This window comes from Musca domestica, unplaced genomic scaffold (assembly GCF_030504385.1).
Source record: "Musca domestica strain aabys unplaced genomic scaffold, Musca_domestica.polishedcontigs.V.1.1 5, whole genome shotgun sequence".
In the NCBI taxonomy this organism is placed as follows: domain Eukaryota; kingdom Metazoa; phylum Arthropoda; class Insecta; order Diptera; family Muscidae; genus Musca; species Musca domestica.
Genome location: NW_026712346.1, coordinates 5,544,635 through 5,571,453, shown reverse-complemented (window position 1 = coordinate 5,571,453; position 26,819 = coordinate 5,544,635). Strand labels below are relative to the sequence as shown.

The following is a 26,819-nucleotide window of genomic DNA, read 5'->3' as shown; positions in this document are numbered from 1 at the left end:
CTAGCAGGAATTTACACTTATTTCCGACCACATAATCTGTAATTTGTAAGATGACGTATTTAAAATCTCAATTTTTATACGATTTAGTTAAAGACAAGATAAATACAATTTCAGAAATGATTAAAATTGGACAAAGGGTTGCCATATTCGTTTTAGCAAATGGGTCCACCTCTATTGTTTTGCCATGGGTGGTACAATGGTAGAAGTGTACAGGTAGTCGAATCGACATAGCTGCTGGGACAATGAACTGCCAAACCAATTTTGAATGAAAAATTATTCAAAATGGTTAAACTTGTTAAAAATGCATATCACAACAAACTCCGATTGACGACGTATAAAAAAAAATCTACTTATTTAAAAAAAGAACTTGCTAAAATTTTTGACATGTCTATGTTTCCAAGCGTTGATGCATCTACCTGTATTCTTCCACCATGGGTGGTACGTAGTAGAAAGAAATGGCCACAACATCTGCAAGGCAATTGGTTACTAGTCTACAGCGAAAAGTCGGCAAAATAATCTTACAAGCTATGAAATTGTGAATTTTTTGAAACGTTTACCAATCATACATTTCGGGTTAAAATTATGACAACTGATTTGGAGTTGTGATTTAAATTGATTTCACAAATCGCACTCCATTCTAAATTCTTTTTCCCTCCTTGGGCTCATAAGAATTCTACATGTTTTTCTTTACCATTCTTTTTTCAAAACATTCAATACATTGAATTTTTTCACCCATCTGTTTTGAGTTAAAAAATTCAGTCAGACTTTCGACAAATTTGGATTATCTTTTTTGAAGGATGTACCATAAAAATTAGACCTAGATTTTTCCAACTTAACACTATATTTAATGAGAATAATGATTTTTAAACACTTTGACTTTTTGTGGAATGTGGTACTTGAAAATCTCAGTTTTTGTCGTTAGGTATATAAATATAGCTCTAATATATTGCTTCATCCGATTTTAATTAAAGTCTTTTCAAAGACGTAACATGAACTCTATAGCGATGATGTTTCGAACCTTCGTTAAATTTAGTAGCAATTGATTAAGATACAGCTTTCATTTGTTGCATCCATTCGATTACAAATTGAAACCGCTCTAAAGTTAACTTTTGGAAATACAAATCTTACTAAACCGCAACTGCAATATAAATATCCAAAGGAATAAGAAATAGAAAACTAAGAAATTAATTTTTTTAGATAAAAAATTGGCTGTTTTATTTATGTTTTTACTTTAGTCGAAAAATTAATTCAATTTATCTCTGTTGTACAATAGTCTTACAATGAATTTTATTGAACGAAGATTCTAGAACCAAATGAATGAAAGTATTAAGTGATCTGATTTTCAGGATCTGCGCAGATTGACTCGTTAGAATTTGTCATCGCCAACACTGAACGAAAATTCAATAGTATTATTGGTTATGGTCGACATAAATGAGTATCCCCAAATGATCATCCCTTTAAATACCACTTTGCAGAAATTTCCAGTTATATCGATGGCAGAATTGTTTAGACAGCACGCTCAAATTTCGATATCGGTTCAAGATATCCAAGCATTGGAAACTTTACAAGAAAATGTCCAGGCGTAACGGCAACCGTATTATCAATATTATCTTCCACATAACAGAGAAGACGGGAATTTAAACAAGCTTTCTTGTCAGAATTGTTTAAAACTCTATGAATAATGGCTCAATAAGAAAGTTTGCTCAACTTCAAAGAAACTAGAATAATGCAACTCTGTGCTGGAGTCCTATAGTGTCAAATAGACTTTAAATATGCAACAGTTGATTTTGTTTATTTTTCATTTTATAACAAAATGTTTTTATTTGGGGAAAACCCGCGAAACAATAATGGAATTTCGGGGTTATTCCAAAAGGTTGAATAGTAAATAGTAGGATAATACAGTTTTATCCCAATATTGTACAATGTGTGGCCCATTAAAATCGAAAGTATGTATTTATTTTGCAACCGAATTTGAAATAATTTCAAATTATTGTATTTTTTATTCAAAAAATGCACGCACATACGCCAAATGTGTATATGTTTTGACATAATAGGGGCACCAAAAGAAAATAATTGTATATTGGGGGTAGCTTTATATAAATAGCATTCTATAAATATAAATTTAATATTCATATTAATTTTTCAATGATATTTTAAGCTTTCGACAGACAACACCCATGTATGGAGCTCCCGTTAGATTCAACTTCCAAGTGAGCTATTGATATTGAAACTTGTAACGGAGGTTTTTGTGGATTTCAGTAAATAGTCTAAATTCTCGTTCGAACTCTCGAGATGCAAAATAAGCACCAGTAATCTAATTCCTTCATGTATGGACTCTTTTTAAAAGGTTTTATTTAGCTCATCCTGTTTGTTTTATTATTTATTCTTGGGTCAAATTTAGTAATTCAAATTTCACCATCTTCCTGACAACCGATTAATCTGAAATTTTGAATACACTTTGGATTTTGGTGACAATACAATTATGTTTGTTCATTATCATTTAAATCCAAGATGGCGGCCGCTACTAAATGGCGGATAATGCAGGTTTTATCAATCCCATCAATATGAGTATCAAATGAAAGGGCTCAAAAAGCTGAATGCAATATAATATAAAAAATTGAAATCCAAGATGGCGGCCGCTACAAAATGGCTGATAAAAAGTTTTTATCAATTCCACCAATATGGGTATCAAATAAAAGGGCATGACAAGAATAGACTTGATCAAAATAAAACCGAGGGGCACTTCAATTGCATATGCATATTGCAGAGAATTGACGTGCCCCACGGTTTTATTTTAGTCAAGTCTATGCATATGTTTATAATTCCCCCGACTGTTTCTATTTTTTATTATTTTTTGGTTTTTAGTACATTTATCTTAAACATTGCAATGTATGTTTAACATAAAATCTTTTAACTTAAAAAGTTTTTTACCTATTTTTATTTATTTTGCGTATTATTATTATGGTCTGGTGACAAAGCTAATGACATTCAGGAGTGAAAAGAGTTGAAGATTCGCAAGTCGTCAATTTCAACGCATTGCCTCTGTTTCATCCAGAAATTGAGTTAAAGACTTTTCAAATTAAGTGGAATTACATAATAGCGCCTAGAATTCTTCAACATAATATAATTTTTATGGTAAAACAGATGTAAAATTCATACATAGTTGATTTGATGTTCGCATTACAGTCAAATATTTGATAAATCTAGTTTTTTCAAACCGTGTCAAACACTCCTATGGAAAACTTGCGAATTATATTTTCCCCATGAAATTGTTTGATCAAACTGTGGGGAAACATACGTTTATTTAACCGGGAGAAATAGAGAGAGAGAGGGAAAAAGATGCATAAAGGAAATGTAGTATCGAGTATAATTTTTTTCAGAGAAGGGAAACAAAAGACCAGGTGTTGAGGAATAAGTGGCTTGCCAGAATTATTTTTTGGAATTTTTGTATGTATGCATGTTCATTCAAATCATAGTATAATAAAATCATGGTAGGATAGTGTTGTGTCCGTGTATTCCTTTCAATTATATTAAAACTGTTTATTAAATATTCAAATTAAATCAGTTGTAACTAGAAAAAAAGCAATAAGTTCGGCCGGGCCGAACTTTGAATACCCTCCACCATTTGGAACGAATTTGGCAATTAAAAAAATCTGTGTCGCTAAAATCATCAAAGTACCGAATATTGGGATGTACCGTTAGATGGTGGCTATACAAAGATGTGGGTCTACAATAAACAATTTTCTGTCTTAGGCTGTAGTATCCTCTACGAACATAAAATACCAAATTTGAAATATGTCCGGTGACTAATATCGCTAAAATTATCAAAAAAAAAAAAAAAAAACGAATATCGGGAGGTGGCGTTATATGGGGGCTGTGCGAAGGCTTGTAACTGCACGGACAGTCTTCTGTCATAGGCTATAGTATCCATTTTGAACTTCAAATAACACATTTGAAACATTTCCGGTGAATAACGTGGCCGATTTTTAATACCAAAAGTTCTGCAGATATACATTTGAGTAACAATCTTGTAACCTACTTCATTTCGTTCGGAAGCTAGAGTGATTTTCACAGACGGACGGTCATCGCTAAATCGACATAGAATTTTATGCTGATCAAGAATATATATACTTTGTGGTGTGTACAAAATACTTTGTACCTTCTTTTGAGTGCGGTTGAGGCGCTAGGAAAAATCCAGCTATAAAGATGTAGAAGACCACTTGACGGAACTGTCAAACAGCACTGCAATGTTTTCCACTCAATATTAGAATAGATAGAATAAATGTGTGGCTGCGATTAGGTAAAGTTAGATTAATTTCAGTAGTGCTTAAGGAACATATTTTTTTAAAAAAAATTAGAATTGAAACCACATCCAAAGAATAAGGTTGTTCTTTCTTTTCTCATATTTTATATTTGGTACTTCGAGCCAAATACAAAGAATTGAATCTACACTCATGCGAAGCTGTTGTATTCCTTTCTCACTAAACATTGCTCCAGTCGAGCCGAATAGAAAATAGAGTTGACAATCGAAGAGAGAGATTGGATTCTATTCTCAAAACATTGGCCTTTCGAAAAATAAAGAACTGACCACCACCACAAGTTGTAAGAAACTCCATCCATAATGCTAAAAAAATAAGCCATGGAGGCAAAAAAAATGTACATATTCTGTTCTCCTCGCTTATTTAGTCATACACATTCAAAACTAGAAGATGAGGACAAATTGCTTTAATACACTACTACTCTTTTACAAGTAGTAAATTATTATATGTGAAACTGAAAACAAAATATAACAAAATGAAACTTATAAAAATTTTTGTATTCAGTTCTACTACCTGTTACAGTAACAATTGGTCTAAGACCAAATAAGTGATTTGTGGTAATTTCGCTTAATCAGACAGTAAATGCGACCTGTGCTTTGTTTGCAAAATTAACGTTTAATAAATCGACTCAGAATGTCATTCTGTGAAGATCATCAAAAGGAATTATGGATCTCTTGGTGTGTGTTTCCGCAGAAAGAAAAATGGCCATAAACAAAAGAATTGCCGCGTTCGTTTGTAAAATTAAAAAGGTAATACAGTCAGCTTCAAAGTCAATTTGTTTCATGTCAGCGGTCCCCATAAGTCTGAAGATTTAGTACTCAAAATAGATTCTGAAGCGATGGATCACATTTTGAATGAACTCATTACCATAAATGTTGCGAAAGACACCGAAAATCTTTTAGCTTACAAGAAAGGTACAGTCAAAGGATCTTGGAAAAATACACCAATCACAATGAAAGGTGTCCTATATGTTAAAGGACTTCGGGATAACTTGCTGTCTATGCCAAAGCTAACACATGCGGAATATGCTTTGAATTTTCTAAAATTATTGCTCTTTGGAAAAGGGATGGAAAGGTCATTATGACAGCTCCCAAGAAAGGGAGTTTTTACGAATTGCAAATAAGAATTGAAGATAGTGCAACTGCAAGCTTAAGTACAGCTAATTTGGAAGAATTATGCCACTCAAGAATGAGTCACCCTAGTGACAATTGTCTGGAAGAAACGGTTCGACATAAAATGGTTGATGGTTTGAAAAATGTTAAGCCTGTAGGCATATGGAATGTAAGTGTTCAGAGTAAGCAATGTTGTCGTTTTAAAGATAGTGCTCCAAAGTCAAGTCGCATTCTCGAAAGAATCTACAGTGATATATGTGGACCAATATCGATTCGAACCAACATACTGTGAAGTTGTTTCATTGGAGCCAAGAAGAAGCGGAAGATTAAGGGCGAGATTAATAGGTTGTATAACAGAAAATGCCAATTTTGCAATTTCCCATTGTATAGTGGAGCCTAAAATATATGACGAAATAATGAAGTATTTTTTAAAGATGATTAGATGACAGCTGTGAAGGAAGAGCTTGATCCCAATGAAGAAAATCGTGTTTGGGAATTGGTTCCACGCCCAGCCAATCATCAAGGAGGATGCAAATGCTAATCCAGTCCGATACAAACCCCGACTAGTAGCGAAAGGTTTTCTTCAGAGAGCCGGAATTGACTATGAAGAGACCTATTCACCGGTCGCGAAACTTAGTGCAATTCGGAAAATAATAGCGGTGAGCGTTAAGAAACATTTGCACCAGCTTGATGTAAAAGCTGCATTTCTATGCAGGAATTTAAAAGAACATATTTACTTGAAAGTTCCTGACGCTCCTAAGAGTCACGTATATAAGTTACGAAAATCGCTTTATGGACTTAATAAACCCCAAGATGCTGGAACGAAAAATTTAATGATTTCTTGCTCCAGTTTGATTTTAAGAAATCTTTACATGATCCGTGTGTTTATACAATGTTTCAAAGAAATTCGGTTTTGTACTTGCTACGATATGTGGCAATAGAGAAGGTAAAATCGGATCTACGTGCATCATTCAAAATGTCCGATTGTGGACCCCTACATTATTACTTGGGAACGAAGATTAGTGATGGAGAGCTTATTGGGTTCGTAGATGTCGATTGGGCTTCAGATAGCATAGACCGCAATTCTGTAAGCTGGTTTATTTTCAAGGGGTTTTGTTGCCCTGTATTATGGAGAAGTAAGAAACAGACTGAAGTTGCAATCTCATCAAGCGAAGCGGAATACATAGCCCTCAGTTATGCTATTTAGGAAGATATTTGGATTAGAGGAATTCTTATAAATTTGAACGTTCTAAATGAGAATAAATCTGTTATAATTTATGAGGATAACAGAGGATGTATCGTCATAGCACAAAATTCTGGCAGCAAAAGATCATCACAATATACGAAATTACATAGCCAATGGAATCATAAAGCTTCAACATACATCAACAGAGTCGCAAGTAGCACACATGTTTACAAAATCATTGAATACAAGCAAATTCATAAAATTTCGAGACGATTGAGAGGGAGTTTTGTGACACTATGAATATTTCAATTTTTTTAAACAACTCAGTAATTTTTGTAATGTTTAAATCAGATACGTTTCCATTTTTTGTTGAATAATTATTTTTGTAGAAAATATTTTTACATACTTCAAATTTGATTCTCCTTCGTGTACATTTTTCAAGTTTGTTCTCTTATTAATAAAACCTGTATAAAAAATAAATAACCACCGCGTTTTATATCTTCAAGAATATCATAAGAGTTATCATCTCCAAATTCCGTGGCTACTATTATCAAAATATAGAATTTTGGGAGATAAGGTTATATGGGGGCTGTCATAAAACGTGGACGATGTGTCTCATTTTCATTCTAGACACAATACAAACTATTGTGCCAAATTTCAAAGCTCTACGTCAAATATTGTCGACTGTATCGTGATTTCAACAGACAGACGAGGCCGACGATGCATTTTTAGAGGGGTTAAAAATGGAATGTAAAATATAATGAAATGACATCATTCAAAAACAAAATGGAATTTCGCTTCTAACCTTTTTTAAACCACCAAAGTAGGATAGCTGTCTTTCTCTTAGTTCCTTCACAAATTGTGTCAAAGAAACCCAATTATCGGCTGCAATATTGTATTGACTACCTTTAGTTTCTTTACAGATCAAAATATGGATTGATTTGGAACAGAAAGTCGCTTCTCGTCATTGGTTAGACCAATTCGAGAGGAAGTGCACGCGGCATCACTCAAAATAATGTTGATGCCATATTTTGTTTAAGCGGGCATTAGATTGGAACCAAGACATTTAAAGGGTAAATCTGTATTTAAAGTTATAGAGTGGAAAAAAATTAGAAAAAATTACCTGTTAACAAGTAAAAAGGCAGAAAGTTCGGACTTTGAATAATCTCCAACATTTGAAACGAATATGTAAATTAAAAAAAAATAAAATCCGTTGAAAAGTTATATTAAAATCTTAAAAATACCAAATATATGACATGATTTCACATACATATTTATACATATACATATTTAATAAAAAAACAGGTTGTACACCTACAACTCCGACGAATAAATTACTGTTTATTGGGATGTTGTGAGAGTTTGTCAACCTGAGTTGGCAGATTACTTTTTTTCAGCGGTTAGTTCTGTAGCTAGCAAGAGAGTGACAATATAAAAACAAAGTCGCAATGCACCGAGGTGGCTGAAAGCACCGATGCTTCCAGGAAATCTCTAACAGAAATTGGGACTGAGAGAGTTGTAGAGAAATGACTTGGAAAAGCTGCCTATGGTACGAGCTGTGCGAACGTAGGCCCCAAGGAGAGTTATAGGGAAAATCTTAAGACTAGGAAGGCAAGGGGAGTTGCAGACAACCTTTGAGCCCTCAGAATACTGTTATAGTATTTCATTCGTGAGTTTGAGATACACAATTTGAAACAATTCCATGCAAAATGTGGATATAATAATCATAATATCGAATACCGACTAAGCGAATGTGTGTATAGGTTTACGGTTTTGTATAGCCCCCCATACCGCAAGTACCTCCCTGGGCGTTTTGCTCCAGCGGCAGAACATTGAATATTTAGGTCCACGTTTTCCTATAGCGCACATATAACGATACCCACCGATATTTGGTATTTTCATAATCCTAGTCAAATTTACCAACGAAATTGTTTCAAATTTGGTATTTAAGAAGATTTCGTAGATGACAATCATTGATCCACATACAACGGTCTCACCCACATTATTGTTTTTTGAAAAATTTAACAACATTATCCAAACGGTCTTACTGGTATTTGTTGTTTAAAGTGAAACACGTTTGAATTCAGATACTTTTATATAAAAATGTTTTCTTTACCCAAAGGTGGAGGGTATTTTTACTTGCTCTGATTTTTTGTTTGTTTTTTTTTTTTTAAACTTCCCCATAGCTCTTAAAAATCACACTTTTTATATATATTATGGGATCTACGACAAATATTGACAAATCTTCCATTCTATAAAAAGAAACTTGCCTTCCGAAGTTCTTACATTGGATATTACGTCCGAGTGAAAATGTGGTTTAAAACTCTAGAAAGGGTTCTCTCCGGACAGAGGTTAAATAGAATGTCGAAAACTCGGTTGATTGAGATTGTTTCTTAAGTTCATTAATTTTGATATTTGTATTGTGTTTTGTTAATACCAATTGTTGATACCAAACATAGTTTGTGTGTTTTAATTTAAATAAGTTAAATTACAGCTTTTAAATAAATATATTTTTTGGGTTGCATTTCCACTTTATTCCTTGTTCGAGAACTTTATTTTATGTCGTTCATTCCGAACTACTCTTATTTTGAAGAAAAAAAAAAAAAAACAATAGAACACTGCATGCTTCTAAGGTGAGATTCAGGGTCTTTGGAGTTTTCCTCCGTCAAATCATTTGGAATCCCCATTAGTCTTTTACTCTTGGCATTGAAGTCGGGGTGGCACTTAATGGCAGTCCTCCGCCCTCTCGGTAAATCTGGCGAATTCCGAATTAATGTTTAGTTTTTTTTTTTTATTAAAATTCACCTTTACAGTTTTAATTTCGCTTGAAATTCATAATCAGATGTAATATGAAGCGAAAGAGTCGTTAAATTTAGTCAACTCACCTGAAATTATTCATATACCAGACTCATATGCTTTGAAATCAAATTTGGGTTTTCATAATTTCACTTCTAAAAGTAATTTTCACTTCAAAATATTGTTTCCTTCATTCTTATTAAGCTGATAGCAAACGTACGGAAATATTTTTATAATTTTCTCTTTCGAGTTGAGTTTTTAATGACCCAAGCAGATGACATTGAAAATTGGAAACTATCGAAGTCCCACGCTTCAATCAGGCGACGTATTTCGCCGTTGCTAGATACTATTTTAATTTCTAGACGAAAATTTTGGAATGTTCCATATATGCGTACACAAATACCAAGTACGTATATAGTCTGACCGTAGAAACCAGTTTCAAATGCTTATTTAATGCATGTACATACTTTTCCAGTTCGGAAGTTTTTAAAATTCGGTTGTATATTACAACGTTTAGACGCCAGCAACACTTTCCGTTGGCGAGAACATGGATTCTAATCTCAGCTGGGCTCGTCCTGCATATCCTTAGGTCACTAAAAGCTCAATTCAAAAGAGAATATAATCGAACATCCATCAACAAATTACCATCGCCTTAATAAGATAAACATTTCAAATGGATATATTTTTAATAGAGCATGGTTTTCAGAAGGAGCATTATTGAAGCACAGCTATTAGATGTAAATCACAGTTAATAGAGGTAAAAAAACAGCAGACCGGTTAAAAGATATAACCAGTATATAGAAGCCCGGAAAATCGAGGTTCAAACAACGTTTTTTGGACTTATTTCAAGTACTGAAGAAATTAAATTGTTTATGTTATGGGCGTCTTAGTAAAGAGGAAATGTCTCGCTGATAATCAATGCACTATAGTTTACCACGAGCAAACAAACCTTTAAAAATAAGAGTATCAAGATTTAGTGATCGATGAAGTTCCATTTAAAACCAAATGCCAACAAGTAAAGAAGAACCCAAGTTCGGCTGGAACGAACTGTTAATACCATCCACCATTTGGAAGGAACTTAAAAAACTTTAAAAAAAATCTCGTCGAAAAATGTCGTTTAAATGAAATGAATGAAACGAAGACGAGGACCTGCATACGCAGTTTTTCGTCATAGGCTTTAAAACCCATTACGAACTTTAAATGTGAATTTAAAAAAAAAAATTGGAATCCGAATATTGGACCGACATGGCCATTTACGCATGTACTTACAGTTTCTTATTCATGAGATGTTTCGAGTTATGGATGAAAAATACGTATGTGCCAAACTTTGTCAATGAGACCTAATTTTTCGGTAGTTACGTGATAAAAACAGCCAGAGGACTTTATGTAATAAAGCAGGCAAAGATTGATGTAATACAGTGAAATGAAATAAAACACAAACTATCGACTACTGTAAAATATGTGTTGCCAATGGAAGGTGATTCATCGTTCAACCCTTAATTATTAATTCCCCATACAAAATTTTCTGAGCGAACAACAACTTATTTTTAATGTCAAATTTTTCAGAAAAAAATTAAAAACTGAATTAAATGTGTGAAATTAATGATGCAATAATTTTTTGTGTATCTCATATTAAAAAATTGCAATAAGAACATGATATTACGAACAAATTTTGTTATGTGGCGTTTTCCCTACACTTGGTTTGCTCTCTATTCGTTGTTCGAGCATAAGTATAGAATAACCACATAATTTCCCACACAAAAGTGCCATAACAAACACTTATTTTTAAAAATTTTCAATTTATATCACTCTCTAAGCGCCGATAATATGTATGCCATCCCTAACAACACAATTATGGCACTTCAAACTGCAAAATAGAAAATTTAATGAAATTCAAAAATTTTTTAGGAGAATTTAAAATTATGAATGGAGTGTATAATGTTGAACGGCGTATATATATAAAACGTGGCCCTGCATAGGCAACTTTTGTCACAAGCTATTACAATATTCAAATGAGAAACTTGAAAAAAAATCTGTTTATAATGTATATAAAATCATCAAAAATATATACCATGGAGGTTATAAAACGTGGACCTGCATAGACAATTTTCTGGCATAGGCTGAAGAATTCATTACTTCGAATGCAAAATGTGAAATAATTCCGGTAAATAATGCCGCTAAAATCATACAAATATCGAGTATCCGTTATATGGGGGCTATTCGAAGACGTGGACCTGCACAGACAATTTTCTGTAATAGGCTGTAGTATTCATTACGAACATCAAATGCGAAATTTACAACAATTCCGGCAAATAATGTCGCTAAAATCACAAAAATACCGAATATCGGGAGGTACTGTTATATAGGGGGTATTCGAAGACGTAGACCGATATGGCCCATTTTCTGTCTTAAACCGGAGTATCTGTTACGAACTTCAAATACCAATTTTGAAACAATTCCGGTAAATATGTCGCTAAAATCATCAAAATACCGCATTTCGGGAGTTACCGTTATATGGGGGCTATACGAAGACCTGGACCTACATGGCCCATTTTCAATACCAAAAGTCCTGCAGACATAATACACATTTGAGTAAAATTTTATTCACCTACTTCATTTCGTTCGGAAGCTAGAGTGATTTTAACAGATGAATAGACGGACGGACATTGCTAAATCGACATAGAATTTTATGCTGATTAAAAATATATATATGCTTTGTGGGGTCTATAGTGTATATTTAGAGGTGTTACAAACGGAATGACAAACTAAATATACCCTCCATACCATGGTGGAGGGTATAAAATAGAAACATCGATATCAAGTACAAGTTGACGAATTTTTCACCAGTGCCTGAAAACACTATGATTATGCAGATGTCAATTATATAGTCAATGTATAGATTTGTCGTGTTGTTCAATTATAACAAGTAAAAAAGTTTTAAGTTCGGCTGGGCCGAACTTTGAATACCCTCCACCATTAGGTACAAACTTGGCAATTTTCAAAAAAAAAAAAAAATAAATAAATAAAATCCATTACAAATTCTATTAAAATTTTAAAGATTCCGAATGTAGCCGTATACTAGGGTCTATACGACGACGTGGACCTGCATAGGCAACTTTTGTCATAAGCTATTATAATATTCAAATGCTAAACCTGAAAAAAATCTGTTTATAATGTAGCTAAAATAAATAAAATACCGAATATAGGGAGGTACCATAGGTGGACCTGCACAGACAAATTTCTGGCATAGGCAGTAGTATCCATTGCGAACTTTAAATACAAAATTTGAAACAATTCAGCTAAATAATGTCGCTAAAATCATCCAAATACAGAATATCGGTGGTACCGTTATATGGAGGCTATACGAAGACGTGGACCCACATGGCTCATTTTCTGTCTTAGGCTGTAGTATCCATTACGAACTTCAAATACCAAATTTGAAACAATTCCGGTAAATAATGTCGCTAAAATCATCAAAATATCGAATATCGGGGGTACAGTTATATTATGGGCTATACGAAGATGTGGATCTGCATGGCCCATTTCCTGTCTGAGAGTGTAGTATCCATTACGAACTTCAAATACCAAATTTGAAACAATTCCGGTAAATAATGTCGCTAAATCATTAAAATACCGAGTATCGGAGGGTACCGTTATATGGGGGCTATACGAACCTACATGGCTCGCAGCCTTTCTGAGGCTGTAGTATCTATTACGAATTTCAAATACCGAATTTTTAACAATTCTGGTAAAAATTGTCGCTAAAATCATCAAAATACCGAATATCGGGGGTACAGTTATATGGGGGCTTTATGAAGACGTGGACCTAAATAGCAAAATTTCAATACCAAAAGTGTTACAGACATAATACACATTTGGGTAAATTTTTATCAACTTACTTAATTTTGTTCGGAAGCTAGAGTGATTTCCACAGACGGACGGACATTGATAAATCCACATAGAATTTTATGCTGATCAGAATATATATATACTTTGTGGGGTCTAAAATGTATATTTCGAAGTTTTACAAACGGAATGACAAACTTAATATATTCTCCATACTATGGTGGGGGGAATAAAAATGCATCTAAATTATACGATATGACCTTAATACCTGATATACATTTCGGTGTTTCAGGCTTCCAAAAACCACGTATACACCTTGCCGTTGCATTCGGGCCTTTAATATTCAGCTGAAATCCCGCATTACATTCCAAGCTTAATATTGTCCCAATACTGTTTCTCCCAGATGTCTTTCCAGCTCTAATTATTGTGATATTTGCAAATGAGTCCCAATCTAAATCTGCACAAGGGCCACGCAATCTTTTACGCCCTTCTTTATACTCATCGATTGATTCCGATTCGGAGTCTATAGGCACATTTGCATTCCTTTTTCCCCTTTTACGAATCATCTGTGATTTTAGTTGTTCAATGTAATCTGAAATATTCCCCAATTTCGGCTTTCGTAGCGACGATGGCTCAAGGATATAATTGTAAGTATTTTTTCCTAAAAGAAAGGGATCATTGTTTCTTGTCGTGGATGTATATTTAGCGGAATCGTTGATAATCTTGCGCTGAGGTAGTATTAATGCATGGGCCTTGTTTTCCAATTCGTCATATTCGTTAATATCGTTAATCAATTGCCTGGACTTGTGGGTAGTCTTGTATCTCGGCAAAAGGTCCGTGTTGTTGGTTGCGTAATACCAACGTCCATTTTGAATTTTAATTTTTTTCGAAGGATTGCGAACATCCTTGTGTTGGTCTCCATTATCAAATCCAAGTAAATATTTTACAAAGTCCTGATATTTCTGCTTAATACGTTGATAATATTTCGAATACGCTTCTTCCAAGTCCACGTGTCCACGTTTTATTCTTGAAACTTTCCCTTCCTCAGCTCGATCTAAAAATGGCATAGAGTATAAAATGCATGCACGATTACACATTATAGGTTAAGGTGTCCCCATATGGTTTCTCTACGGCCAAACCTTTGATATTTATATTCTTTCTTTTTCCCAAAACATGAATTCACAATGGGAGAAAAATATTGTAATACAATACAATAAATATATAACAACTGACTTTATATATAAGAAAGATGTTAGTTTCCAACATGGTACAGTAATTAAAAGGTAGGCCAGAATGATTAAATGTGAATAACACAACCCTGAAGCTAGAGTCAAATTTATCAATAACAAATGCAACAAGTTGTTTTTATGTTTGACTTTTTCTCACAATATCTCAATTTAAGAGAAACTCGTGAAAAATGAATGAAAGCGACGAGGATTTTTCACAATATCGTGTTTCTAATACGAACACTGTTGCATATGTAAACTCGATATTGATATCACTTTTATTTTATCTGCTAGATGACAACCCTATTTTCACTAACATTCTCAAATCCGTATTCTTTAGTTGTTAGTTCATAGTTTAGTCTTGCAACTTGTACATCACAATCTTTCTTATGCTATGTTCTCGTTACACTTTCAATCACGTTGTTCGCTCTCAGAATTAGGTACATACGGCACGATTCGTAATTCATAGTAAAATAATTTCTTTTTTCATTTTTTTTTTGTTGATTTTAATGGGAATTTATTCAAAAATACATGAAATTCTCACTAATATGACTAGAAGAAATTATTGTTTTTCTTCCGAAGTATTCTTCTATCATTAATTTTACAATTTTCATTCATGTTTTCAACTTTTTGTGTAAATGTTGACATTTTGAACATATTTTTATATTTTTCTAATTTTAAATTCTGCTGGAGAGACACATGTCAAACATTTTTTCTGCCGATACAAACATTTTGAAAATAATGCCTCTTTTGCTTGCAGTTTTCTGTGGAAATTTCAACTCGTGGACCAAATGCGTACCTCGAATGAGAGAGAAAACAAAATGTACTTTCTGTGTTTGTTTTCTCTTTCGAGACGAGCTTAATGATCTGAAATTTGCAGTGAAAAGGAAAGCCAGATAGACACTATCACACACTCACCACTATGCGACGCGTTTCGCCGTTGGTTAAGCGGCTCATCAGGCATATTTGGTGTGGATGATGGCTTACAAGGGCCGTTCTCTGGAAAGTAGTATATATTTCGAACATATTGCAAATTAGCATATGCGAATTATACACTAGAGACTCTCCAGGTTCGACTCAAGTTCTATTGGCAGATCTTTTTCACAGCAAAGTTTTTTTGTTTTTGTAGTGATGGATTTTTTGTCCACAACAACTACATTGCTTCCAATGCATACACTTGTTTTAGTGCTGCTTTAGGAAGACGGGTTAATGGCTCTGAACGTAGAGACGGCAACTTCTAGTTGGCTGCACACCGAGGTCCGCGGTTCAAATCCCACAGCCAGGCTCGGCTGAATTTTTGAGTTTTGCCTTGTTAAGGCGAAGATCATATGTTTTATGTTTTATGATTTATGTGTTTGTTTTCTCTTTCGAGACGAGCTTAATGATCTGAAATTTGCAGTGAAAATTTCAGATCATTAAGCTCGTCTCGAAAGAGAAAACAAACACATAAATCATAAAACATATGATCTTCGCCTTAACAAGGCAAAACTCAAAAATTCAGCCGAGCCTGGCTGTGGGATTTGAACCGCGGACCTCGGTGTGCAGCCAACTAGAAGTTGCCGTCTCTACGTTCAGAGCCATTAACCCGTCTTCCTAAAGCAGCACTAAAACAAGTGTATGCATTGGAAGCAATGTAGTTGTTGTGGACAAAAAATCCATGCTGTGAAAAAGATCTGCCAATAGAACTTGAGTCGAACCTGGAGAGTTTCTAGTGTATAATTCGCATATGCTAATTTGCAATATGTTCGAAATATATACTACTTTCCAGAGAACGGCCCTTGTAAGCCATCATCCACACCAAATATGCCTGATGAGCCGCTTAACCAACGGCGAAACGCGTCGCATAGTGGTGAGTGTGTGATAGTGTCTATCTGGCTTTCCTTTTCACTGCAAATTTCAGATCATTAAGCTCGTCTCGAAAGAGAAAACAAACACATAAATCATAAAACATATGATCTTCGCCTTAACAAGGCAAAACTCAAAAATGTACTTTCGTTTGAAAGTACATACGCCATTCAGCATTGTAGTTTCCATTCATAATTTTCAGTCTTCCCAAAAATTTTTCAAGTTTTAATTTTTAAATTACATAATTTATTTTTTTCAATAAACGCTCTCACTTGTTAGGAATGGGACATATTTTTTCGTTGTTCTGAGAGTGATTTGATTTGAACAATGTACAAACATAGACAAATAAAGGTATAGACTGAAAAATTTTAAAATTTACCCCTTCCGTCAGATGTCACTATGGTTGATCTTGGGCCTGTTAAGTCACTCAGTGCTAGTGAAGTCACTCGACTTCGAAAACAATTTATTCATTTTTCTGCTATTTAAGTTATATATTTTTATATTTCACGACATAGTTGGGTAATGTCAATGTAAACAAAGTCACTTTTTCGTTTTTAATTGATAAATAACAATGAATCATACAAATATTCCATATTTTGTATTTTGAGAGAATTGAGTGAGTCTACTATACTAATCTCACAGCATGAACGACATCTATTGAAGCACTTTTTTCGAAGATAACAGATGAGACAACTTTTTAGTCTATACCTCTATTTGTCTATGGTACAAATATGAATGTTCGCTCAGAAAATTTTGTGTGAAGAATTAAGTTGTTTTTTCATAGTTAAGGGTCAAACCATAGACAAATTAAGATATAGACAACGAAAAGTTAGTTTTGTCTTTTTATCCAGGTGGCTCTCATCATGTTTTGCATAGTCAACATGCTGATTTACGCGTTCAACCCACTCGACTTCGAAAACACATTTTATCGTTTTTCAAGAATTTCACTTTATTATTCCGGAATTTTTTGATATCATCACGTACTTTTCACATTTCTTTTATTATGGAACAATTTTTAACTGACAAATATCTTACAGTTTTTGTTATTTTTAACGTTTTAGAATTGAGTGACTTCAATATTCCCACTCAAACCCCTGAAACGATATAGACGACATCTGCTGATTCGATTTTTTTCGAAGATAAACGGTGAGAGCATTTCGTTGTCTATATCTTAATTTGTCTATGGTCAAACAACGAATAGAGAGGGAATCAAGTGTGAAATACAAAGCAGAGAGAGAAGTCGTTGTTGTCAGATGAGGATGAGGAGGCACATACGTCTCAGATTGTAACAGTCAGAATAAAAGAGCCATTCGATCGGAAAATGGTCACAGTGAAGATAGACGGGAAGAAAGTGGATATGGAACTGGATACTAGTGCTCCTTGTAGTATTATTAGCTTGGAGAATTTAAAGAACATAATGCAGTCACCAGCAGTCAAGTTATACGGGGCACAAGATTACGTGCATATGATGTACCGTGGTGAATGTGTCTTTGGGCAGAACCAGTCGTAGGCTGAACTTGTACGTAGTTGATGTCGATTTTGACTGTGAGTGGATCGCACATTTTGTTCGAGAAATAAATGTTGCCGAATAGTTCCAAGACCCAATAAAAGCATCAGCGGGGACGGAGTTGCCAGCAGCGGCAGGAGAGAAGATAGCATCTATATCAGTAAAAACCCATACTGTCTGAACATCAACGGCAATGGCTACAGCTGCTATTAGCCAAACATAAAGATATATACAGTGATGTAGCGGTAATTTCAAAGGTCCTCCTATTAAAGTCCAATTAAAGCAAGATGCTACGCCAAAATTTGCAAGACCCCGAGAAATCCTATTCGCATTACGGGATTCGTATGCCAAAGAAATAGATGCTAAAATTGCGGCGGAATTTTACGAAAGAGTAAAGTATTCAGAATGGACTTCTACTACATATGTAGTGACGAAGAAGAATGGAGGTATACGTATTACGGGTAACTACAAACCAACCGTAAATCGGCAAATCGGAAAGCGGAGTATATTTTCAACAGGATGAAAGGCTCAACGGTGTTTGCCCATTTGAATATTACTGACGCGTATTCATACTTGGTCCTTGACGAGGAATTTGCCCATGTCCTCCTTAGAGGCGAAAGATGTTGTATATGGAAACTCGGTATTGGCATCACTTTTATTTTATCTGCCAGATGGCAACCCTATTTTCACTAACATTCTCAATACCGTATTCTTTAGTAGTTAGTTCATAGTTTACTCTTGTAACTTGTACATCACAATCTTTTCTAATGAAATAAACTGAATTAAATTAAAACTCTAGACTTTGGGTATACAATAAACACAATTCTTTTTCATCCCAAATAGTAAAGGTATTGTATCCCAAGAAGCTAATACATACAAATACAAAAACGTTATACATGTTTTGACATTAATAGACTACCAAAAGAAAAAAATATATTCTGGTGATTGTTATGCCCTACCTTGTCTTTATTGTGCCATGTGCCATTGCTACGTTTACAATTCAAAAAAAAAAAAACTGCTGGACTAATTCGGACGACTCCCACCAATTCGGAATAATCACTTTTTACACCCCATAATCTTTTCAATCAAACATGCTAATTTTAATTTTATATTTCGTAATGCAAAACCCCAGCTGATTTGACTCTATAGTAATACTAGTGTCAAATTTGATATGACGTTTTGTGATTTAACTCCACTTCTTGATATACAATAGGTATACACTTTTTTAACATAAAATTTCACTGCTGGGCAATGTAAACAATTTTTTTGCGGAATCTTTTCACTGTTAAGGAATAGCAAAACCACATATTCGTTTATTTCATACTTCCTAAAATTGCACAATGTAGAAAACTTTATGTATATATGCAGTTTGGTTTCAATTTTAAAAATATATTTTTTCACTATTTTGTAGCGATTGATAGCTGTGTTGAGAGATTTAGACCAGCCTGCAGCTAACAACTATACATTCAAGCGAATGATAAGATAAATTATATATTTTAAAAAATATTCTTCAGCATTTTAAATTTATTAATACAAATACCAAAAATGTATATTTTTGAAATTATAATAATTTATTGAAAATTAATTGTTTTGTTTACATTTTTGGACATATAACTCTGGTACTTGTATAACGTACAAAAACAAATATGTATTTGGTGCTGTTACATTCGTTGTACAGCAACACTTACTGCTACCTGTATTATTCTACCATGCCACTACACATAGTATGAACGGTACATTAGGTTTGTCTTTCTCATTAAAAAGATTATTTAAGACCCAAAAAATTATATATTTTCTCAACCATAGTGAAATTTTATGCCTGCCGATATTCGGTATTTTGATGATGGTTGACATGGAATGGTTTGAAATTTTGGTATTTGAAGTACCTCCGATATTCCATATTTTCATTTTGATATTTTAGTTGCATTTTTCTAACATAATTGTAATTATAATTTGGTAACACTTACCATTCCATATTTTAACTAAAGAAAAAAAAAACGGTAAGTTCGGCCGGAACGAACTTTCAGTACCTTCCACCACAAGGTTGAATGCAGTCAACATCTTCAAAATACCATAAAGTGGGCGGAAATATTATATGGGAACCACAGAAAAGAGGTCGACAATGGTATGCGACCGAAAGTAAAACCCATCAAAAACTACAAATTTGAATTAAATAATTATTATTACCACCTTTATAGAGAAGAACTGTTATATGCGGGATATATGTATATATGTAATCAATTATAATTTTTTTTTTTGTTTGTCTGGCTTGACATTCCAAATTAATTTGTGCATGTGTGTGTTCTTCTCAATCATATGAATATTGTTGAGAAAATATTCAAATTCAGTTGTAATCAAAATGCACATTTCCACGTATGTATGGACAAAAATTACTTTTTGTTGCGAAATAAATCTTTAGAGAAGAATCTTTTTTCTTTATAAATTCAAAATCGATGCCAAAAGTTGTTTTGTTTATTTGATAACAAACAACTTGCTGAACAATCAATCCATACATGTAGGCCACTTTACTTGCAAAATTTTCCAGGTTAGGGTCTATATAGACAACGTTCTGCCATAGGTGGGACAACCTGTTAAAAACTCTATTTACCGAATTTTAAACAATTCTGTTAGAAAATGTTCTCTAATGTTTGCCAAAATACCGAATCATGGGATATACAGTTATATGGGACTTGATCCTAAATAGAAAATGATCTGCCAATGGTGGTGGTACTAGTTACAAACTCTTATTGCCGCATTTAAAACATTAATTCCTCAAAGACAAGGAAGAGGTTGAAAAAGTGTGGTACAAATTTTAAATAACTTTACGAGCAATTCAAGGTACAACTCAAGGGATTCGGTGCAATTAAAAAAGAGGAACCAAAATTTGATTATTGTGAACAATTAACAATTAAGAACGCGTTAACGGCTGGGCTGAACTCTTAATGCTTTCCACCATGAGGTAAAAAACCCTTTAAAAATTGAAGAATCGGATTCACAGCCATTTTTTTGGCAGTGATATCGGTTGGTAAAAGTTCTTAAAAATGCCGTAATGTCGACGATACTGCTTTCCAGCTAAGTTGTTGCTCTCTATTATCTCTTTAAATGAATATTCGGAGTTACCGCCTTGAGAGTGATAGGAGAAATTATGAGCCTATTCCAGCAGTCTTCTCTCAAAGAAGACAGAATCCACTACATACTTAATTTTAAACGATTCCTCTTAATTATGTGGCTAAAATCATCGAAAATACTGTGGACCTATATAAACATTGTTCTGTAACAGAATTTGAAACCAATTACAAAATCTAAGTACCAATACAATTCTGTTGAAAAATATGCCCTAAACCGGGAATATACCGAAAATTGGGATGTACTTTTATATGGAGGCTATATAAAAACGTTTGTCTACGTTGGCACATTTACAAACTTAGCATGTCTACTGACAAAATACACATAAGTACAAAGTTTTAGCCTTCTGTCTCAATTCGTTCGAAAGATAGCTTGCTTAGGGAAAGATAGCTTGTAGGGTCTTAAATACTCAATTAAGACCCTACAAATGACAAAATTAATATACCCTCCATAGTACGTTGGGGGGTATAAATATAATAACAAAAAAATTAATCCCTACAATGTTGGAGATTTTATGTTTTAAACCTTAACTCGTCCAAGGGTAAAACCCACCGATTCCATCGAAAAGTAAAAATTATACTGTGTTTAAATAAGAATTGTCTAACTTTTTTGAAATGGAATCATGTTGCAGTTTGTATCAATGTCAGAATTTAAGAAATGTACTCTAAAGGTGCCACCTTTATTCATTCTCCCTTGGTGATTCCAGTAGAATGTTCGTAATCGGCATGATAAACATTACACGTTCGTGTGTGATTACTGAGATAAAATTTCGTTACCTATTGATTTGAATATTAAAATAGAATCAATCTATTTGAGTATGAAACTAAAACGTTTGTGCTTTTCTCCCTTTTACTAGAACGCAATTTGGGCGCATTATCGAACTGTTTTGGACTGACTCGATGAAAATAATGCGCAGTATAGGTTTATACAGTATCTGCTCCCAATTGTAATGCTTTGTTGGAGATAATCAGAAGTGGAATAGCCAGGGCGATTGCTTAAGAATACATTATAATGAATTACTGGACCAGTATTAAATGTATTGTTGCGAATATAATAAAATAAAACAATGTAAGTGCGGTCTTAAGCTAAACTCGAATTCTATAGCAGATTTTTTATCTTTTTAACATTTCTCAATACTTTATCTGGACTAAATTATAAAACACATATTGAAAAAGGATTGCATAAATTATTCATTTGTGGCTTTCCAATGTTAAACATGGTGACAATAATATAGTATCACGTATTGAGGAACAATCAAAATTTCAAAGTTAAATTAATGTATTAGACCGGACCAGGAGAGCCAGTGCCGATATAATAGCTTCTGTACGGTCTAACTCAATGCTGAGCTAGAAAGTGTTCCAGCGCAAGCAGCCAATTTCTCTTAGTTTTGGTTAAACATCCAACCAATAAATGTCTATGTATTATTCATTAAATTCGTTTGAAATGAGCTTTAGTAACAATTTTAGAGAACATTCGTGTTAGAAAAATAATAGATACATTTTCAAATATAATGAAAAATGAAATTTTATACAGATGACATTTTATACGCATACGGAAATTTTTGTCATAGACTGTAGACATTGAAACCTTCAAATATTATCAAAATACTGAAAAAATGGAGGTACTTTTACCGTGTATAGGAAGACCTGGGCTTGCATAGACAATTTTCTTTCATAGGTTCAAGTATCCATTACGAACTTCAAACACGAAGTTTTAAAAAAATTCTGTCTATACTTTAAAAATATCCAATATTGGGTGTATGGGGACTATACTAAGACGTGGACCTGTATACGCACTTCAAATAACGTCGCTAAAATGATTACAATACCGAATATTGAGAGGTACTGTTATATGGGGGCTATACGGAGACATGGTACTTTATAATTTTTTTTTTTTTCATAGGCTGAAACGCTGATTCCAAACTTTAAACACGAAATTTGAAACAATTCCGGTTAATAATGTCCCTAAAATTTGCAAAACACCGAATATGGGGGCTATGGGAAGACATGGGCCTGCATACACGATTTTTTTGTTATAGGCTGTTGTAACCATTACGAACATTAAATACAAAGTTTGAAACAATTCCGATGAATAATGTCGCTAAAATCCTGTGTCCAAAATTTGCCCTTCTAACCCAATTCGTTCCAAATATAGCGTGATTACAACAGACAGTCAAACAAGCGTACGGACATCGCTAATTCGACTTGGAATTTTACGCTGATCAAGAATATATATACTCTGATGGGTCTGACATGAGTATTTCGAAGAGTTACAAACGGAATGACAAAGTTAATATACCCTCCATACTATTTTTGGTGGAGGGTAAAAAAATTAACTAATAGTTAGTAGAAATGTATAATTAAATATTTAGAGGAAGTTTGTCAGTTTCTGTTTTGATTTCGAATTGAGTGAATCAAACAGATACGACAATAAGCACATGTAAATGAACGTTGAAGACTTTCTTCGCTGATTCTATTTCTTATTTATATAAATGATATTGTTTCAGCATTACAAAGTTCTATATGTAATACTTACGTTTTTGCAGATGACATTTTTTTTTGTTGTTCCAATCGTATTCTTCTGTAGAATCCGTGAATAATCATTTTTAATTTATTTCAAATTTATTGTTATCTAACAAGTTGGAAATTAACCCTTCAAAGACTAAAGCTTTATATTTTCATCCGTGTAACCAAATTGCAATAAATGGTTCCCCTATTGAATTTGTGTATACTTTGAAGTGTCTTGGCTTAATTCTTGATTCTCATCTTAGTTTTACCGATCATATTAATGATATTAATGGAAAAGTGTGCCTTACTTTGAGAAGACTTTATAGTTTTAATGCTTTTACTCCCTTAAATGTTAGAATACACTTGGCTACCTCTTAATTAATGTCCATTGTAAATTATGGCATTGAATTTTTTTTTGGAACGTGGTCTTATGATCTTGATAGAATTGAAAAGATATTGCGAAAAATTTTTAGAGATATTTTTTATATAGGTATCCAGGAGCATGTACGTGCTCTTCAATTAACACCAGTATTTCTAGGTTGCAATTGTAGGGATTACATTAATCTGCGTACAGTTCTTCATTTTTACAAGATAGTTAGAACCCAACAACCTCGAGTGTTGATTCAAGGGTTTGCATTTATAAATTCTGCACGTAACATACAAATTTATGCTTCATTAGTACGAACTTGACTTTTGAACATTCTTTCCTAGTTCGTGTTTACCGAATCTGGAACTGTTTTCCAAGTTCGCTGAGAAAATTTGGCTATTCTTACTCCACATATAAGAAGTTACTTAAATCGCATTTCAATGTTGAATATCATGCATAAAATTAACTTGTTGTTGTGGGATCCCTTACTTTATTTTAATTTTACAATATTCATATGGCTGGGGGCCATTCTCATTCTTATTATTGTTATTGTTTTAATTAGTCTATTCTATCATAGTTTAGCACTATTTTTAAGTTAATCTTCCAATACATGTATAATTGGCCTTAAGTGGCTTTCTTTGTATTGAATGTAAATAAATAAAATAGTGAAACTGGCAAAGGTCTGTCGTTCACGTTATCAAAACAACAGATGCGGATCTTTCGACTTAAATCCTTCATGGAAATGGTAATACAAAAGACAACTTGTTATAGCTTGTTATACCAAAGACAAACCCAAATTCATTCCTTTTGGTTAACAAAGCCAATGTTGTTGTTATTGTTGACCAATAGTTCTTCTACCGACCTTCAACCAGAAAGGGTCAAAGAAGAATTTTATCAATCTCTGTTTTAATTTCACATTGAACGAATCATCTGAGTAAAATTTTGTCAAATATGTTCATTTCGTTTGGAAGCTAGTGTGATATCCACAGACCGACAGACAGGAGTGACGTTTTGGAGTCTGGGGGACAGAGATTTTAAAAATTCCGAGGTAGTATTTGCGATTCCGGTTGTGTGTTGCTAATGAAAGGTTTTTAAAGGCATTATCGATTGTGTGCAGTTGTTTCACCAATGGCTTCAAACCATCAGTTGTCTCTGGCTTGTCGGCGTAAAATTTATCTTTGACGGCATCCCACGATCTATGAGGGGGCCAATCGACATCAGGTCTGTTTGTCTGTCTGTGTGGCACGTAGTACCATAATTTTCAAAGTAATGTCGCAATATTTTCCAGCATTGTTTATAAAATTGTCGTTTATATCAAACATGAGCTAAGTGCTAATATTCACCGATTTTCTGATGTTTCACAGAACATTGAATAATTTACTGTTGCCTATTATTTCTTTTTAGAAATTCGAACCTCTCACACGACCACTTCAATGAAAATGCTTGGTCTTTTAAACTAATGTACGCATGGTAGAACTAAGAAGGTAATGTCATGTAATCATATGTTTACAATTTTTTTTAAAATAATACCTTTGACAACATCTCATTGTCAAAATTTTCATTCATAAATCCATTGTATACACACAAAATCAGAGATGGAAACTGTTTTTTATGCATTGAAAATTGACAAGGTAAATTACAGAAAATGAAAGATTTGGGAATGATAGTTTGAAATGAGGTTACCTTTATTTCATTGTACCATGAATGTACGTATCGATGCAAATTCGGAAATCGATAGTATTTTTCACTGTGGGTGTGGATTGACCGAAATCCATTGGTGATATGGTCTTGAATCTTGGTAGGAATAACATCAACAATAGTTTAATCAATCTTAATATAGTTTGATGGGTTTAATAAATGAACACGTCCAGTGTTTAAAACCAAGTACAATTATAAGCCCGGGTGATATTTCATATTTTTTGGTGTAAAAATCTACGATGATGCACTACAAAATCCTAATGGGCTTGATGAGTAGAATAACCAACATCGTTCACATTTTAAAATCCTTATAATTAACAATTGGATATATTGGCGACGATGAACACAACAATGTCCAGCGGGGTTTAGTGCGTGAAAGAGCCGCTATATTCCACACACTTAAATTAGTTCAAAAACTAAACAGCCAGTTATTATTTAGAAAAGTTCGCAGAAGACAAGATCAACGTGTCAGCGATGCGGACAGGGAAAGCTAGTTTACTCATATTCCAATTTCAAACCAATTTCAATTTAATGGATTCTTTTATGAATGGAAAGTTTGTGCGTGAAAAAATGTGCGGTTACAAGAGTTTGACTTTGTAGACTAATTATAGTCTTCACATAGAAGCACTGGTTTCAAAAGAATTACCCTATGGTGAAAAAACTGAGCTAAAAATAGCTGTAAAATTGTAAATATTGTCGAAACAAGTTCTGTACAAGCACGTTTATTTATATAAAGAAAAGGGTAGTTTTCATACACTTCTTCCTCTCCATACTGAGATACGTTGGTTAAAAAGGTTAAGTGAAGTATCAACGTACTTAGAAGATAAAAATCAAATATATTGAAAAAATTCGTGCATAAATTAAAATATTTGGCAGATAATGTTATACCCTCCACCATTCTATGGAGGGTATATTAACCTTGTCATTCCGTTTGTAACTCCTCGAAATATTTATAATAGACCATACAAAATATATATTCTGGATCAGCGTAAAATTCCAAGACGATCTAGCGATGTCTGTCTGTCCGTCTGTTTGTTGTAATCACACTATATTTCGAACGAATTGAGATAGAAAGCTAAAATTTTACACACATGTAGGTTGACTACCCACACAGTAGGCTGATTAAGTTCGTAAATGGGCCATATAGGTCCACGTTTTCATATAGCCCCCATATAACGGTTCCTCCCGATATTCGGTATTTTGTTGATTTTAGCGACATTATTAACCGGAATTGTTTAAAATTTAGTATTTGAAGTTCGTAATGGATACTACAGTCTCTGACAG

At 33.6% G+C, this 26,819-nt stretch overlaps 1 protein-coding gene across 1 annotated transcript in view; it reads right to left on the bottom strand.

The window, feature by feature from the left end:
* LOC101897649 (uncharacterized) overlaps positions 1-26,819 on the bottom strand; it is a 180,774-nt gene that overhangs the window by 47,815 nt on the left and 106,140 nt on the right. The window contains exon 8 of the mRNA XM_059128147.1: positions 13,528-14,313. Within this exon, the coding sequence (XP_058984130.1) occupies positions 13,528-14,313 (786 nt within the window). The remainder of the gene's footprint in view (positions 1-13,527; positions 14,314-26,819) is intronic.